At 48.6% G+C, this 17,774-nt stretch overlaps 2 protein-coding genes across 4 annotated transcripts in view; one reads left to right on the forward strand and one right to left on the reverse strand.

The window, feature by feature from the left end:
* Nucleotides 1-17,774, forward strand: part of STAB2 (stabilin 2) — a 166,693-nt gene that overhangs the window by 131,835 nt on the left and 17,084 nt on the right. For all 3 annotated transcript variants that reach the window (XM_045467010.1, XM_045467011.1, XM_045467012.1), the window contains 10 exons: nucleotides 1,527-1,703; nucleotides 3,046-3,135; nucleotides 5,077-5,223; nucleotides 6,602-6,658; nucleotides 7,836-7,962; nucleotides 9,538-9,687; nucleotides 11,677-11,781; nucleotides 13,431-13,538; nucleotides 15,452-15,645; nucleotides 16,982-17,123. In XM_045467010.1, coding sequence (XP_045322966.1) covers nucleotides 1,527-1,703; nucleotides 3,046-3,135; nucleotides 5,077-5,223; nucleotides 6,602-6,658; nucleotides 7,836-7,962; nucleotides 9,538-9,687; nucleotides 11,677-11,781; nucleotides 13,431-13,538; nucleotides 15,452-15,645; nucleotides 16,982-17,123 — 1,297 coding nt within the window. The remainder of the gene's footprint in view (nucleotides 1-1,526; nucleotides 1,704-3,045; nucleotides 3,136-5,076; nucleotides 5,224-6,601; nucleotides 6,659-7,835; nucleotides 7,963-9,537; nucleotides 9,688-11,676; nucleotides 11,782-13,430; nucleotides 13,539-15,451; nucleotides 15,646-16,981; nucleotides 17,124-17,774) is intronic.
* NT5DC3 (5'-nucleotidase domain containing 3) overlaps nucleotides 13,163-17,774 on the reverse strand; it is an 86,431-nt gene continuing 81,819 nt past the window's right edge. Inside the window, exon 14 of the mRNA XM_045467015.1 lies at nucleotides 13,163-13,473. Coding sequence (XP_045322971.1) covers nucleotides 13,425-13,473 — 49 coding nt within the window. The 3' untranslated portion in view covers nucleotides 13,163-13,424. The remainder of the gene's footprint in view (nucleotides 13,474-17,774) is intronic.

A 17,774-nucleotide genomic window follows, 5' to 3' on the forward strand; every position in this document is an offset into this window, starting at 1 on the left:
ATGGAAAAGCAAAGGCCTGTCTTTGGTGCTTTGAAGTGACAAAAAATATACTAGTGCCAGTTGTGGGCACCTTCCAGTGTTCCGGAAAATCACTGATTTCTGCCAAACACCGTGGCCTGAGACCAAGCATCTGACCACGGGAGACGATCACTCACAATCCCACAGCGAGAGGGAGAGAGAGAGAGAGAGAGAGAGAGAACCATTGGCTCAGCTGTGATCATGTGATGTTTGGAGTCATGTATGAGTGATGCAAGACATCACTCATTTATCAAGTAAAAATTTGTTAGAAATTTTAAGTGTTTTCTGTGGAACACTCGTAGAACAGGTTATTTGCAAAACAAGGTTTTACTGTTTATCTTTCTGACTTCACTTTTCCCACAAATTGAGTAGAGAAACTTCTTGTCCAAAGATTTCAGAGGAGAATCAGGGAGGGACAGGGGTCTTCCAAGGTTCCCTCTCCTCCTCATACCTTGAGAAGCCCCAGGAGGACTCTTAGAACCCAGACCCCCACCCCCGCCCCCACCCCTACCCCTTTTAGCATTGCCTACAAACTTCTGCATTGACCAGCGATTTCCAAAATAGCCTGGGGCTCACCCTCGGAGTTTTTCAGAAATGGAGATGTCAAGGTGTTCAAAATGAGACTCTCCAGGGATGTCAAAGGCAAGTGTCTCTGCCTGCTCACCCAGCCCCAAAACCTCATAGTCACCCTCACACCTGGGTATCACGTCTGGTTGAACATAGGCTTTTGGAGAAAGTTAGCAAACCTCTCTGGGGGGCTCAGGAGGAAGGAATAATAAAACCTACTTCATAGGGTTATTGGAAAAATTACAAGGAAGAATATATATAATGCAGCCGGGTTACAGAAGGTTCTCAAAAAGATTCCCCTCCCTGTGTCTAGCAATTTCTCTTCTGAGTCCATGTGATCTAGAAATCTCATACAGGAATATCTCAATATTGTGTCAGTTTCACTTTTTTTTTTTTTTTTTTTTTTTTGGGACAGAGAGAGACAGAGCATGAACGGGGGAGGGGCAGAGAGACAGGGAGACACAGAATCGGAAACAGGCTCCAGGCTCCGAGCCATCAGCCCAGAGCCTGACGCGGGGCTCGAACTCACGGACCGCGAGATCGTGACCTGGCTGAAGTTGGACGCTTAACCGACTGCGCCACCCAGGCGCCCCAGTTTCACTTTTTTAAATGAAATATGGGGAAATGCTGAGTGGACCTTCCAGAAATTAAAATATTTGGGCAGCAGTAGCAAAAATCAAAAAAAGATATTTGTTACACGTTATTTTTCTATTCACAAAAGCCCAGAATTGACTTTCTGTTTTGCTCCCTGAGAAAATGAGGGTCAGAACGGTTGGGGCGCCAGGCTGTCACCCTTGAACCAGCTGGAGTCCCGGGGAGCCCCGGGGCGGGCACGACGGGCCCGCCCCCCCCCCCGCCCCCGGCTGGCTTTGGTCCTCAGAAGGATCCTGTGCCTTGTGGCTGGGCTTTGCCGTGCATGCGCCCGACTCCCTGTGTTTCAGGACGTGGGCTTGCTGAGCGTCATCACTGACCCCATCCACACTCCAGTCACTCTCTTCTGGCCCAGCGACCAAGCCCTGCAAGCCCTACCCCCTGAGCAGCAGGATTTCCTGTTCAACCAAGACAACAAGGACAAGCTGAAGGAGTATCTGAAGTTCCACGTGATCCGAGATGCCAAGGTACTCTGTTAACACACAGACGTGAGCGCAGGGGTGCCCAAGGGGGATCAAAGCCAGGAATGGTCAATGTGTCTCCACCTCCGAGGTGCGAAGGACACCTGGGCATCCCCCCCAGCCCCTGGTGTCCTCCTCCGACTGGCCCCGTGGTTGATGGACCCCCGCAGTGCGCCAGGCCTGTTCTGTTTCTCCGACCTCCCATGATTTCCTTTCCAACTTGAATCAATACCCAGGAGCATCGTTTCCTCTCTCGTGCTGCAGGTCAACTCTCCTCAGCCCCAGTTCACGTGCAAAATGGCTGTTGGTAACAGTTCCCAAGTTCCCAACTCATTCTCCCCCAGTTCCACAGTGTCTAGGCAAAGGGCAGATTCCCCCAGACGCGATCACTCCTGAACGGATCTACCGTGACCGGGGAAGCAAGATCTTGTAGCCACATGGTAGCTCCTGCTGAAACCCTGTCACTCTGAGTCCTCAACCAGGACCCATGTCTCTCTCCAGGACTGAGTCTGCCTAATCCAAGAATGCCAAGCACCCTAACTTTGGTTCATTCATGGGGCCTGTATCAGCGTCTTAGGGCTGCATAGCAAATAACCACAAACTGGGTGGCTTGGAACAACAGAAATGTATCCCTCAGACTTCTGGAGGCTGGAAGTCTGAAATCAAGGTGCTGACAAGGTTGTTCCTTCTGGAGGTTCTGAGGGAGAATCTGTTCCATGTTTCTCTCCTAGTTTCCGGTGGTTGCCGGAAATCCTTGCCATTCCTTGGCTTGTAGATGATGCACTTCTCTAAGCTCTGCCCCTCTGGTCACATGGCTGTCCTCTCCCTGTGTCTTTGTGTCCACATACAACTCTCCTTTTCTCTTTTCTTCTTATGAGGACACCAGTCATACTGGATTAAGGGCCCACTCTACTCCAGTGTGGCCTCATCTTAACTAATTATATGTGCAATGACCTTATTTCTAAGTAAAGTCACATTCTGAGGTAATGGGGGTCAGTGTATCTTCAACTAAACTTTTGAGGGGTCACAGCTCAACCCCTAACAGCACCCTATGCCATTTCCCTGACCTGTCACTGGCTTCATGCACCAACACAGCATCTGCCCTGGACTCCCAAGCATGGAAGGGGCGTGGAAGGGGGATTGAAGCTAGCCCAGCGGGGGGACACTTTCCCTACAGACAGAATTTCCAACTTCTAGACAGCCCATGATTATGCTTCCTTTTGATTCTATCGGCAGTCATTTTAAAGCTGGAAAAACCTGTGGCCGGATTTGGTTGGTTGGCAAAGCTCCTCTGGGTGCTCCTTCAGCCCAGATTTGGGGTATTAATGTGGTACTGTCGCTCTTACAGATTTTAGCGGTGGATCTCCCCAGATCTGCTGCCTGGACGACCCTGCAAGGCTCTGAGCTGGGCGTGAAATGCGGCACTGGCCGTGACATTGTGAGTATTAACAGCTTTCCCCAACCACTACCTCTTCAAGAAAATACTCGTTTTTTTCCTCCATTGACAGCAAGCCCTTTTCTCTGGCTGCCTTCGGGGGTCTTACCCTGAGAGTAAGTATTTAGCTGTGAAAAACCTGATAAATCCTGGCCAGCATAAGCCCTGGTAGCAGGTATTAGGGGCCCCCCCTTACACTGGCAGAGAGTGGCTTTGGGTTGGTTTGTTTTTGTTTTGTTTTGACAAGGATAGTATACTGTTATTCCTTTCCCTTCCTTCCCAGCCCCACTGTGGCCTCACCTCTAGCCCCTTGTTGGCAGGGGGAGCCAGCTCTGGGTTCCATCTACCTAGATCGGCCAACAGAGAGAAAGTTTGCAGTTTTCCCCTTCCCTGGCTAGTTTCTGAGCAATATTGCCTCCCTGTAATTCCACATAATGAATGGGTGTGATAGGATAATATTAGCTACATCCTATATCCTGCATATAATGGGAAATCTAACATGACAGTGACTTAAATACCTAAGGACTTGTGTCTTTTTTAAGAGAAATCTGGAGGCAGCCAATCCAGAGCTAATATGATGGCTCATTGGTGGAGCTCCTTCTGTTTTTCTGCTCTGCAGCACATTTCCAACCTCAGTGTCACCTCAAGGTTCATCATGGCTGCTGGAGCTCTAACCATCATGTCCACTCTCCAGGCAGCACAAAGGAGGAAGGACAAAAGGGATGCAGCCCCCAACTGAGTTGATTCCCTTCAAGGAGCCTTGTTAGAAGGGCTATACGACATTCTGTTTATATCTGATGACCAACCTATCAAAGAAGTATAATAAGAATATCTAGTGCTCATTCTGGGTGCTAATATAGCTTTCAGTGCATTTTGCAATGTATCATTTAGTGTGATCTTTGTAACAACCCTGTGCGATGAAATCATTAATCCTATTGACCTGGTGAAAACAAACCTCAGAGTAGTTCGGTAACTTGTTCACAGTCACGCAGTACGTAAGTGGAAGTGGGGAGATTTAATCACAGTTTTCCACTCTTCTTTCCACTGAATCACGCTGTGTCCATCCCATCAGTAGATGCTGAGATTTATCTCTCTTTTTTTTTTTTTTTTTTTCTTGCCAAAGAACTACCTAAAAGCATTTTTCTTCCTTAGGGGGATGGGGAAGCTATATTCAACAATTTCCTAGCTGGGTGAACTTGAGGAAGAAAGCCCTGGAATTGTTGCAAGCAAAGCCCAATAATGTATCTAAAGCACTATTTAGACAATGCCCAGTACATGGAAAAAGAAGTTATTGGCATCATTATAGAGCTAAAGCCATTGCTTGTATCTTCTGAAAAAAAGGTTGTGCCCGCACTTTGCTGGCAGCTGGCACTAAGTAAAAACAAACTGCACTATTGCCCATAAAGTGGCCACGTTACCTAAGTTTATCCTGAACCACAGGCAGGTCATGCCTGCTCCACCCCAACACCCTGGCTGCCCCTGTTTCTACTTTGGTGGAGGCAGTGTTACAGAGTAGCCAAGAGTGTAGGCTCGGAGGCTGACTGCTTAGGTAGGAACGCCCACACCACCACTTGCTGGCTGTCTGACCTTGGGCAAGTTATTGAACCTCTGGCTGCCTCGCTTTTCTCATCTGTAAACAGGGATACTCTAGGGTTGCTGTGAGGATTAGAAGAATTTGCACAGGTAAAGCACACAGAATATTACTCGGCATATAATACATGCTGAGTGTTTGACACATATATGCATATATACCATATATATATATTTATATATAGCATACACACACACACACACACACACACACACACACACACACACACACATACATATTTAGTTCTTTCTGAGCCTTGCAAGTGCTGACCACTTGATATAACCTAGGTAGAAGAGAAGTCTGAGAAAGATTGTTGACTGTTCTCTCTTTCTCCCTTTCTCCCTCCCTCGCAGGGCGAGCTCTTCCTGAATGACCAAACATGCAGAATTGTACAACGGGAACTCTTGTTTGACCTGGGTGTGGCCTACGGCATTGACTGTCTACTGATTGATCCCACCCTGGGGGGCCACTGTGACACTTTTGCCGCATACAATTTTTCGGTCAGTCCTAAAATCAGTGCTATAGTAGGAGACACTTGGGGTTCGGCCCTCATAATCTATCATGGACTCTGCCATGAAACCACGGAGGGTTGGTCCTCAAGGGAGCCCAGGACCCATGAGATCTGAGGGCCAAATGATGGTGCTCTTGAGAGTCAGAATCAATAGGCATCTACGTGGCTCTATCCAGGCCTTGCACATTCCCATTTATCCACCACCCTACCCATCCATCCATTCCCTTGTCATTAAGGAAATAGTTGTGGGGTACCATCTGGGTGCCAGTTATTCTGCAACAAGCTATTCATTGTCAAACCCGCCTATCCAGTCATTCACGTATTCATTCAACAAACATTTTTTTTTTTTTTTTTTTTTTTTTTGCGATTCTGCCAGATGAGACCATATAAAATTGCCCTATTTATAGGGTCTGACTACAAAAAATGGCAACTTCATATGGTTCAACCTATATTCTATTATTCAACCTAGGTTGAACCATATGAAGTTGCCATTTTTGTGCCAACCTCCATTTATTTTATTCATTCTTTTAACAGTGGTGATTCAATCTCTATCCTGGGCCCTGGTTGTAGGAGGCATTTTAAGATTTTACACTCATTCATCCATCATGTATCATTTATGGAGTACTACATCTGAGCCAGCCATTTGGCTCAAGGTTGATGTTACTCCTAAAATAATCCAATAACAGGAGTTGCTAGTAACAACTCTATGATGTAGATTTGGGAACTGAGTCTCAAAGAGGTGAAGCGTCCTATGTGGCAAAGTCTGTGACTGGTTGGCTTTGGTACCTGGCAACTTGTAGGGATTCAATAAATATCCCAAATTATTCAGACACCAGTCCGATACCAAAGTAGGCGATGAAAACCCAGCTGCCCTTTCTGCTGTAGGCGTTGTGGCCTTCCTAACTTCCCAAAGTATATTCGCACACATTTTTGCAGTTAATATTTTCCGTCCCCGATCCCCTGAAGATCAAACAGCAAGAATCATTCTATTTTGTAGATCAGAAACCTAAGGATCGAAATGCGTGACTGGCCGAAAGTATCACATCTAGTTTATAATGAAAGTGGTATTTGTGTGCATGCTCCTGGGGCCAGTCTACCAGATGCCTGTATGGCAGTGCCCTGGGCCAGCTCTGTCTAGCAGGGAACTTTTCACCTCAAAGAAATAAGCCAAGGAGCCGAGGGCCAAGACAGACCTTCAGAATTCTCCACGGCAAACTGGCAGTGTGTTTGCTTTTGCATTCTTGACCACAGCCAGAATCTTAATCAAGATTAAGTTCTTCATCGACCCGTCAAAATATTAACCAGGGGCATATCCTTGTGTTTACCAATATTCTTGGTGTTTAAGCGTTTCTTTTCTTACATACTAGGGAGATTGTTGGAGTTGTGACAATACCCCCAGCTGCCCGAGGTGGAGTAAATCAAAGGTAATTACGAATGCAGTGACAACGTTTGGAGAGCAGTATGTTTGTTCCATGATTAGACCCCAATCTTCTGGGAGGCGTGAGTAAGTGTGCGTGTGTGTGCATCTCTGGGTATGTTGTATAACTGTAATTTACAACATTCTTTTCGCAACTAGGCATTCTTAGCCTAGCTGAGATGAACATTCTTAGCCTAGGCAACTTTTCAACCCAGTACCTACCTTCTAGGAACTGTCTAGAAAAATCATGGGATTGTAGACTTAGAAGGGACTTTCCAAGATAATGATAGTTATAAAAATAATAGTTGCATTTTGAGTGCTATTCCTGTCCCTGGCTCTGTGTTGTTCCCTTCATTTATCCATTACCCCTATTCCTCCTTGTAACATTCATAGGAAGCTATTACTACCTCCACATATGGGAAAAAAAGAAAAAAAAAGAATCTCAGAGAGGGTAAGCAATTAGGCCAAGGCCACACACCTAGTAAGGAGCAAAGCTAGGATAAGAGTCCAGAAAGCAATGCAAGAGTAATGGTTAAGCCAAGAAAATTTGGAGTCCATGGCTATGGGATACAATTTCAGTGGGCAATCTTTGGCAAGTTACATAATCTATATGGTTATGCCTCCATAAATTTAGCAAATAACAATTCTGTGTGTGGTTATTAGGAAAAGTAAAATTTTAAGTGTGGGTACAGAGCCTGGCACATAGTAACCACTCACTAAATATTGCTTTTTTTTTTTTTTTTCCCCACTTATTCCAAAGCCAATTTCTCTCTCCTCTACTGGTAAAACCCCTAACAAAAACACCCCCGCAAAACAAAATGTAACTCATCCCTTCCCTGCTGATGATTTGGGAGCCTTGCCACAGACCCCACGCATGATGGAAAGCTACCTCTACCCCACTCTCTTTCCAAGAAACCGCAAACTTCTGCAGCTCTAAGGGTCAACAAGTCCTTCCTCTTAAACCTGGGGAGAAATCTTTCTGTGGACTCTAGCTCTGTCCCCTCCCCCACCCATCTGCCTATCTATCCCCCTAAGCAAAGAATTCCTTTGTAAAGGGCTCGGGCCATTGAGTCCCATTTTCAATTTGGGCAGTACCCAGGTTCCTCCACTGGGGGCGGACTAGAGCCAAAGCGCCCAAGTCTGGGCGGTGGAAGGCTGAGGGTTGGATCACTTTCTTCCTCTAGGGAGTGAAGCAGAAGTGTCGATACTACCTGTCCTTGAGAGGGTACGTGGAAGGCTGCCGGGAGCAGTGCGTCATGGTGGTTCGGCTCCCCAGGTGCTGCAAGGGCTACTTCGGGCGAGACTGTCAGGGTGAGGGCGCCTCTTACCACCTCGGGATCCTGATTGTCCCATCACTGCGCGGCATTGTGAAAGCATGGACATTGCGGGGGCGGGGTCGAATGCATGGCTCTTCATACCTCCTCTAAGAAAAGATCCAAAAGCAGTCATTCTAAAAAGCTGGGTAGCTTTCCTTCTCCTTTTTCCTTTTGCCATATTCTGTTTCTTACAGAGTTGAGACTCTACTGTGTGTAGATTGTCATTGTGTTGCACTTTTTTGCTCCACATTCTAGCAGAAGACATTTTCCAGGCTGCTGGAAACAGCACATTTCATTTCTGAAGCTAGTCCATGATACTGATTAGCACATGAGTTTAAATGCATCGAGGAGAATTCTACCTTGGCACAGTGCTGTGCTGTGTGACCATGATGTTTCGGATGCCATTATTCCCTGTTATGGGGTGAACCTCCCTCTCTTACCTTGCCAGGAAAGGGCTCCTTGTCAAAGAACACTTTGGCCCATCCTGAAATCTCTACATAGACAGAACTTCTAGCCAGTTATACATCAACAATAGCTGAATAACAAAAAGCCCTTCCCATCTGCCACACATTGTTTTAATTAAGCACATTTATTGAGTGCTACTTCCCATATATGGCAATACACTTAAACCTGGTGACAAGGGGCGCCTGGGGTGGCTTAGTCAGTTCAGCGTCCAACACTTGATTTCGGTTCAGGATCTCTTGAACCGTGAGATCAAGCCCCCCATGAGGCTCTGTGCTGTCAGAGCCTGCTTAGGATTCTCTCTCTCTCTCTCTCTCTCTCTCTCTCCTCTCTCTGCCTGTCCACTGCTCACACTCTCTCTCCCAAAATAAATAAATAAACATTAAAAAAAAAAGATTTAAACCTGGCAATGACCTCTAAGAGTAGATACCATCATTATCTCCATTTTACAGATGAGAAAATAGAGGCAGAGAGAGGATAAGCAGCAAGCCCAAGGTCCCACAGAGTGTCTCCCGAAGCCATGGTTTCAACCACCTTGGATACTCCATTCACTGTGGTCCGGTTGAGAAAATCCTGGGCAGGGTGTACACGCAATCACCCAGTGTCTGTCCACACTCCATCACTTAAGTGTGCGCTTTTCACAAAAACCAGTGTCACGCCTTCCACTTGTTCGGTGCCTTATGTTTTTTAAAGCACTCTCGGTTACAGTAACTTATTTGATCTTCAGTCACAATGTGATACAGATCAAGTGGGCACCGTGTCGTCACCATCATCACCATCTGGAGCTAAGAGAACTGAAGCTCAGACAAATTCAGCCCAGATCTACTCAAATCCAGGGCTCCTAACCCCTAAATACAGTGCCTGGTTCAGCATATCGCTCTGCCTCGGTAGAATTCTATCAGATACACTTAAATTCATGTTCCAGAGGCCACTGGCTTGCCCTAAATACCCGTGACACTATGTGGGTGAGTCCCCGGGGCCACGGTCTTCCTGGGCCAGTGGATATCAGCCCCGCAGCTGAGGGCAGGTCAGCAGCACATTTACTAAGGTGCCGAGCAGTTCTGGGCCTGGGGAGGCTGTCGAGTCACTGCCGTTTCATTTCTTCCAGCCTGCCCTGGAGGAGCGGATGCCCCTTGTAATAACCGGGGGGTCTGCCTCGATCAGTACTCGGGCCTAGGAGAGTGTAAATGCCACACCGGCTTCAACGGGACGGCGTGTGAGCTGTGCCTGCCCGGGAGATTCGGGCCTGACTGTCAGCGTACGTTCGTGGCTCCCACTCCCCCTGCCTGTTGTTCGGCCGCTGTGTTCCCTGTCCGTCCACGCCACCTGCCTGGCCCAGAAACATCCCTCTTCCCCTCTCTCCCCGTCCACCCACCCCCCATCTGCCTGCCTTCACGTGCTTTTCCCTCCCTGGATGTCTCCCGGTTTCCATCCATGGAAAGAGCCTCACCTCTAGAAGTGAAATCCACATCCCTGCAGCCATCAGGACAAGCTGTGGCTGAACAACATTCATTCATTCATTCAACTAACATGAATTTAGAGTCCTTATTAATATTGGTAGCTAATGTTTCTAGAGCACCTCCTACGCACAAAGGCAGGTGTGTTTTACTGCTTAATCCTCACAACTACCCTTTGTGGTAGTACTGTTATGATCCCTACTTCCCAGATGAGGAAACTGAGGCACAAAGAGGCCAAGTGACTTTCTCAGAAGCCTGGAATTGTCCTAAGTTGTAGGGATGCAGTGGTGTTGGAAGGGGGCCAAATTCCGGCTCTCAAGGAACGTACAAAGGGAGGAAACAGATTAAAACTGCAGAAACAAAGATAGTTATAAAGATAGAAAAAGAAGCAGGTGATGGGGATGGAGAAGGAAAGGAGGCACTGTTTTAAAAGACATCTCACACCAGGGATATTTGAGAAGAAACCTCAAAGAGGTGAGGGGCCGGTGTAGGGACATCCAACAACAGCCCAGTCCAAAGGAATTTTCCGTCATGCTGGAAATGTTCTATAGCTCTATTATCAGGAATGGAAGCTAGTAGCTACGTGTGGCCACTGAGCGCTCAAAATGTGTGACTAAGGAACTGATTTTTTTTTTTTATTTTAATTAGTTTAAATTTATTTTTTTTTTAATTTTTTTTTCAACGTTTATTTATTTATTTTTTGGGGGACAGAGAGAGACAGAGCATGAACGGGGGAGGGGCAGAGAGAGAGGGAGACACAGAATCGGAAACAGGCTCCAGGCTCCGAGCCATCAGCCCAGAGCCTGACGCGGGGCTCGAACTCACGGACCGCGAGATCGTGACCTGGCTGAAGTCGGACGCTTAACCGACTGCGCCACCCAGGCGCCCCTAATTAGTTTAAATTTAAATAGCCGCTTGTGGCAAGGGCTGCTGTATGGTATGGTGCAGACTAGAGGAATGGATTTCCTAGAAGAGAAATGAACAAACGCAAAGGTCCTGAGGCAGAAGTGGGCTTGGCATGAAAGGAACAGCAAAGAAGCCAGGGTGGCTGAGCAAAGTGGGCAAAGAAGAGAAAGAGAGGAAGGAAAAAATGAAATCTGAAGGTCACCAGCGGCCAGGTAACATAAGAGCTTCTCGGCCAGAGACAGCCCTTAGAATAGACAACATCTCTTCTAAGTGAAGGACTGTGAGTGGTGGAGGGAGCGGTGAGGGGAAGGGATTCATGAGCACATTGGAAGTGTTGCTTCCGCTGCCCTGAGAATATGCTGTAGGAGAGCAAGAGCAGAAGCAGGGCCGACACCAGGGAACTGAATGCAACGGTCTAGGTGGCAGCCGGTGGTGCCTTGGGCTGGGGTGATCGTCCTCCATCAAGGTGGCAAAAAGTGGAAGAACGGATCCATACCTTGAGGACCTCACTGTCAAATGGGGTTTCTCTGTTAGGAGGCCCCCGATGAGGTTCTCTCCCCCTTGTCTTCAGTTACAAACCCCATGACACCCTCTACTTCTGTGCTTATAACACTCACCGTGTTTGTAATTACATGTTCAAAGCCAGTTACTCCTGGACTGTAAGCCCCTGAGAACAGGAACCTTATGTCTTCTGTTTCTCACTGTAACCTCATTGCCGAGTCATGTCTGTCCCATGATAGCCACCGAATATATTATTTGTGCAGCGTTTGAAGGAATGGTGCCCCCCACATGAACAGCACAGCCAACGGGTGGTCAGAGAGCTGGCCGATTGGATTTCAATGCCTGATCACTGATTACTGACCACGTTCCAATTTGCTTTACAGCCTGTGGCTGCTCAGACCACGGACAGTGTGACGATGGCACCGCGGGCTCCGGGCAGTGCCTGTGCGAAACGGGGTGGACGGGGCGCTTCTGCGACACTCAGACAGGTCTGTCATGGGAGTATGTGCTGCAGCGGCCCCTCTGAGAGCATCCAACTGACGTTGGGGGTCTGAGTGACATCTGAAAAAAACAACAGAGCAGGTGTTTCCCTTTCCACAAGGAGAAGATAATTTGGATATGTGGCCCTGGGCCTCAGGAGGTTTGGGGACTTGCAGGAAAACTGGGTGAATAGATTTAACTCAAACCCACGAAACCAGCATGCAGTCCTTTGCAACCATGGAAGGGCCCACCTCGAGCAAATGATATAGGACTGGGCAGGAGTGGTCCCTCAGGATCATGGCCCCTTGGGATCATGGCCTCTTGGGATCATGGTCCTTAGGACTGTGGTCCCTCAGGATCATGGTCCCTAGGACTGTGTCCCTCAGGATCGTGGTCCTTAGGATCGTGGCCCCTTGGGATCATGGTCCTTAGGACTGTGGTCCCTCAGGATCATGGTCCTTAGGACTGTGGTCCCTCAGGATCATGGTCCTTAGGATCATGGCTCCTTGGGATCATGGCCTCTCGGGATCATGATTCTTAGGACCGTGGTCCCTCAGGATCATGGTCCTTAGGATTGTGGTCCCTCAGGATCGTGGTCCTTAGGATCGTGGCCCCTTGGGATCATGGCCTCTCAGGATCATGGTCCTTAGGACCGTGGTCCCTCAGGATCATGGTCCTTAGGATCATGGCTCCTTGGGATCATGGCCTCTCAGGATCATGGTCCTTAGGACTGTGGTCCCTCAGGATCATGGTCCTTAGGATTGTGGTCCCTCAGGATCATGGTCCTTAGGATCGTGGTCCCTCGGGATCATGGCCCCTCAGGATCATGGCCTCTCGGGATCATGGTCCTTAGGACTGTGGTCCCTCAGGATCATGGTCCTTAGGATCATGGCTCCTTGGGATCATGGCCTCTCAGGATCATGGTCCTTAGGATTGTGGCCCCTTGTAATCATGCTCCCTTGGGATCATGAGCAGCCCAGTGTTCTGCAGCCTCCAGTCCATTCTGAGCCCTGTGTTCTGGTGGAAGGTCCTCCCGTCCACCCAGAGCCCTGTGTTCTGGTTGAAGGCCCGAGATGTGAAGGGTGAATCCTCCACTGTGAATCGCAGGGGGCAGAAGGGCACAACTAAGTTCTTCCTATGGGTTTAAGCAACCTGAGGTTCCAGAATCCCCTAGCTCAGCTTCCTCCACCTTCCCCCCTCCCCTGACCACCCCATGGCTTCCTGCTACCTGTTGACACTGCAGTCCTATTCACGCACCAAAGCTCTGGACTTCTCCCAAGCCTAGTGGTGCCCTCAGAAAGCCATGGAATTTCTCCTCTGATTTAACCATCTCCTTCTGGAACCCTGTGCCCTTAGGGCCAAAGAGCTACTCTGCCAAATTCATCCTTGTTGAGGTATAAAGCTTTAACTGGTTGCCCATAAAGGTGACATATTACATTTTAGTCTGAGTAACATTTCAGGGTTAATGTCTTAATATTAAGGAGCAATTCTGGAGTCTCAGAATCCGCAGGCTGGGAGGAACCTTTGCAAATCACCCTGTGCTCCCACTGTGAGGGGGCACTTTTGAAACTCAGTGACAGGCTGGAGAGCGAGTCTTAGAGGGTCCCACGTCTTCCCGCCACAGGCACGTGATGAACAGGGACCCCTTTGTTTACAGTTTTGCCCCCAGTGTGCACGCCTCCTTGTTCAGCTGATGCCACCTGCAAGGAGAACAACACGTGTGAGTGTAACCTGAGCTACGAAGGGGACGGAATAACATGCACAGGTGAGTCCTGTCCGCACGTGCGAAACAGCAGGGCAGTGCGGGAGCGGAGCGGGACGTGGTCTGAGTGCCCAGACTTCCTCCTGACCCTTCCACTCCTGCCTGGGCCATTTCGCCCATACCTACCCTCTCTACGACTCAGTTTCCTTAGTGAGTTTACTCATGCCTGACCTGCCGACCTCCCAGGTCACTGTTTTGAAATTGCTGCACAGACTCAAAGTGAGGTACTTTACTTTACAGTGTTTTTGTAACTCCACATATCTGGACTTTTAAAAAAATTCAGAAATTACATTACAATACTAAAAAAAAACCAAAAAACATTTACTGGGGCGCCTGCGTGTGTGGCTCAGGTGGTTAAGCTTCTGACTTTGGCTCAGGTCATGATCTCATGATTTGTGGATGTGTGCCCTGTGTCGGGTTCCATGCTGACAGCTCAGAGCCTGGAGCCTGCTTTGGATTCTGTGTCTCCTTCTCTCTCTGCCCCTACCCCACCCCTCAAATTTCAAAAAAAATTTTTTTTTTAGTAATTACACTCATTACTTGGAGAGAACCACTCTGAACTTGGCAATGTCTGTATTTAGTAGTTAAGATACAGCTCCATCCACACGGAGACCCAAAGGAACAGTGGTATACACGAGGCAGATGTTTAGATGTTTATTTTTATCTCATATAATAGTTTGAGTGGAGGCATCCAGAGCTAACGTAGGTCTGAAAGGACATCTGGGAGCCCGACTCCTTCTATCTTATTGCTCTGCCATCGTTCACTTGCCTGGCCTGAGAGGGTCAGTACCATCAGCACATCCCAGGCAGCAGGATGGAGAAGGAGAGGAAGGAGGCAAACTTCTTTCCCTTTAAGGATGCACCTAGAAGTTGCTAAAAATTTTGTCTATTCCCATAGCATTGGCTGGAACCTCATCATCCGTCAGACCTAGCTGCAAAGGAGCCTGGGAAATGTAGTCTTCAGTTGGGCAGCCATGAGCCCAGCTAAAACTCCATTGCTGTAGAAAAAGGAGACAATAGACATGGGGAGAAACCTATTAGTGTCAGCCCCATGTACTTTCTAACTTCTTTCATGAGTAAATATTCAAATAGATATACTTGCTTTACAGAAATGAGCTCTTGCTATACCTGCTATTTTGTAGTCTGCTACAAGGCAGCCAGGAAGCGGGTCCCTCAACAATGGCACCAAAGACCCAGGTTCAGTCTTTCTACTCTGCTATCCTCGGAGAAGGCCTTTTGTCCTCATGTTTATTCTTTCAAAGTCTCAAGTGGCTGCCACGACTCCAGGCAAAAAGCCAGGCAAGAGAAATCAGATGGCTTTCCAGCTACCCCTTAAATCTAGTATTGGGTTGAAATTTGGGAGATGGTGAAAACAAAGGCCCTAACGGGTAGCACAACACAGTGGGGAATGCATGGACTTTGGGGCCAGACCAACCTGGGTTTAAATCCCAGCCCTACCATGTTACCACTGTTTTGCCTTTGTCAGATCAGTTAAATTCTCTGTGTTTCAGTTTGTTCATCTGTAGAACGGGGGTAATGATGCCCATCTCACAAAGTACTCAAGAGTACACTAACTCTGCACACGCATACACACACACACACACACACACACACACACACACACACAACTGTCCTAACGTTAAAACTACTACCAAAATGGAGCCTAGAGGTATATGACAAAGGGGCCAGAGGTAGACGGATATCATCAGGCCTGGTCTATGAGAGTATCAGCCATGGGATACCAGTGTTTGCAAAGGCTAGCACAGAGGCCACTGGGCATGGGGAAAGAAGGCCCCAATATGTCGGGGACCATTTACGTCCCAACGCCACTGATCCCAGGGCTGCCCATGCCCCCATCTGAAGCCCACCTTGCACAGACAGTGCTTAAATGAGCTGTCTCCCCTCTGCTCCTGCAGTTGTGGATTTTTGCAAACAGAACAACGGGGGCTGTGCCAAGGTCGCCAAGTGTTCCCAGAAGGGCACGAGGGTCTCCTGCAGCTGTCAGAAGGGCTACAAGGGGGACGGCCGCAGCTGCATAGAGATAGACCCCTGCGCCGACGGCCTCAACGGAGGGTGTCATGAGCATGCCACCTGCAAGATGACCGGCCCGGTGAGTCTCTCGTCCCTCCCCACCCCCCGCCCCCAGGATGGGAGCCCTTCTGCACCTTGTTCAGCCTGGCTTCACCTCACTTAATATTCGGCCTCTTCCTCAACTTCCTTCCCACCTCAGTGCGTGTGTTGCTAGGTCTGCAGGCTAAATGCAAAGTGGCATTCTAAGCAGAAAGAGGACATTAGGGGGAAACTGGTGAAATCCACATAAAGCCTATTGTTTAGTTAATAGTAATGTGCCACTGTTAACTTCTTAGTTTTGACCAATGTGCTATGGTTATCTAAGAAGGCAAGGTAGGGGAACCTAGTGAAGAGTGTATGGCAACTCTTTCTGCTATCTTTGCAACTTTTCTATAAATTTAAAACTATCCAAAATTAAAAGTTTATTAAAACAAAAAATGTTGGTGAGAAGTGGCAGGAAAAGTGTAGGTTTACGCCCTCACCCAAGGCTTTTTAGAGTGGAATCGGGGGCGCCTGGGTGGCTCAGCCGGTTGGGCGTCTGACTCTTGATTTCAGCTCAGGTCATGATCCCACAGTTTGTGAGTTCGAGGCCCACATTGGATTCTGCACTGTGTCAGAGCAGAGCCTGCTTAGAATTCTCTCTCTCTCTCTCTCTTTGTCCTTCCCCCTGCACACAAAATAAATAAATAAATTTAAATGTATATGGAGAGTGGAATCCGTGCCCTGGTGCCCTGTTTATCCATTGGCAAGAGAAGATGGTGGACAATAAAGTCCATTATTGAACTTGGAGTCCCTCCCTGAGCCTTAGCTCCCAGACTTAACACTCTGTGGCCCGGGGCTGGCTACTTACTTTCCCCGAGTGTCAGTTTCCTCATTTGCTAAGTGAGCCTAATAATAATACAGCCCTCACAGAATTGTCGTGGGGATTAAATGAGATCATTCATTGATTCAGCAAGTGGTCACCAGGCACTTACTGTCTGCCGTCGCAGGTGCCGGGACATAGCAAGAAAAAGCTTATGCAGGGGTGGAGGGAGGGGGTCATGCCCAGTGCAGAGACAAATGCACGAGATACTTTCAGAAAGCACCAAGAGTGGGGAAGCACATAAACTGGGCCGGTGTGCTAGAGAGGGCTGGGACAGCTGCTTTATTTAATGCGCCAGGGACGCTCTCTCGGAGGAGGTGACATTTCAGCTATGACATTTCCTCATGAGCCTGTGCGGACATGAGATGTGGCCGTTACTTTGTTCCCGCTGGACAGGAGAGGCATTTTCCTGGTGCTGCTGAGCGTCTCCTGTGCCGGATGGTGGCCCGCAGAGCGTGGAGGGGTCCCGGGGTCCTAGAGGAGGGGCTTCTCATCTTTTCCGCTGTCCCCACAGGGCAAGCACAGGTGTGAGTGCAAGAGTCATTACGTGGGAGACGGGCTGGACTGCGAGCCGGAGCGGCTGCCGGTGGACCGCTGTTTGCAGGACAACGGGCTGTGCCATGCCGCTGCCAGCTGCACCGACCTCCACTTCCAAGGTCAGTGCGGCCGGGGTTGCTGGCCCAAAGCGCCCTGGTCTCTGTCAGGCTCGGGGAAGGTTTTCAATGTTTATTTGTTGGAGAGCGAGCGCACTGGTGGGGGAGGGGCAGCCAGAAGGAGAGACAGAATCCCAAGCGGGCTCCGTGCCCTCAGTGCAGAGCCCGACGTGGGGCTCGAACTCACAAACCGTGAGATCAAGAGTCATACGCTTAACTGACTGAGCCTCCCAGGCACCCCTCAAAGCACCGTAGTCTCTGTCAGGCTTGGGGAAGGGACTTGTGCAAAAGCAAAGGGGAACACAATGAAAAACCACGGCCAAACAGCCCAGGCATTGCCCAGGACCCAGTGCCCAAGGAGGTAGCCAGCTTCCGTAGCAGAAGAGTAGAATAAACTCATATCTGGACCCTGAGCCTTAGAACCTGGATGGAGCGCAAAGGTCATCCGTCCTGACTTTTCCTGATGCGCCCTTTCCCCAAGTTGCTTAGCAACCATCGATTGGAATTGAATCTAAGGAGCATAGTTTAGGGTTTAACAACAGAGAGGAAGCCCCTGCCACACGAAGATACAATTTCTTAGCAGTTGTTTTGATAATACACATCGATTGGCATTTACGGCATTCTCTTCCAAGGATGATTTGAATGGCTTGTAAT

The sequence above is a fragment of the Leopardus geoffroyi genome, chromosome B4, assembly GCF_018350155.1.
Source record: "Leopardus geoffroyi isolate Oge1 chromosome B4, O.geoffroyi_Oge1_pat1.0, whole genome shotgun sequence".
Lineage (NCBI taxonomy): Eukaryota > Metazoa > Chordata > Mammalia > Carnivora > Felidae > Leopardus > Leopardus geoffroyi.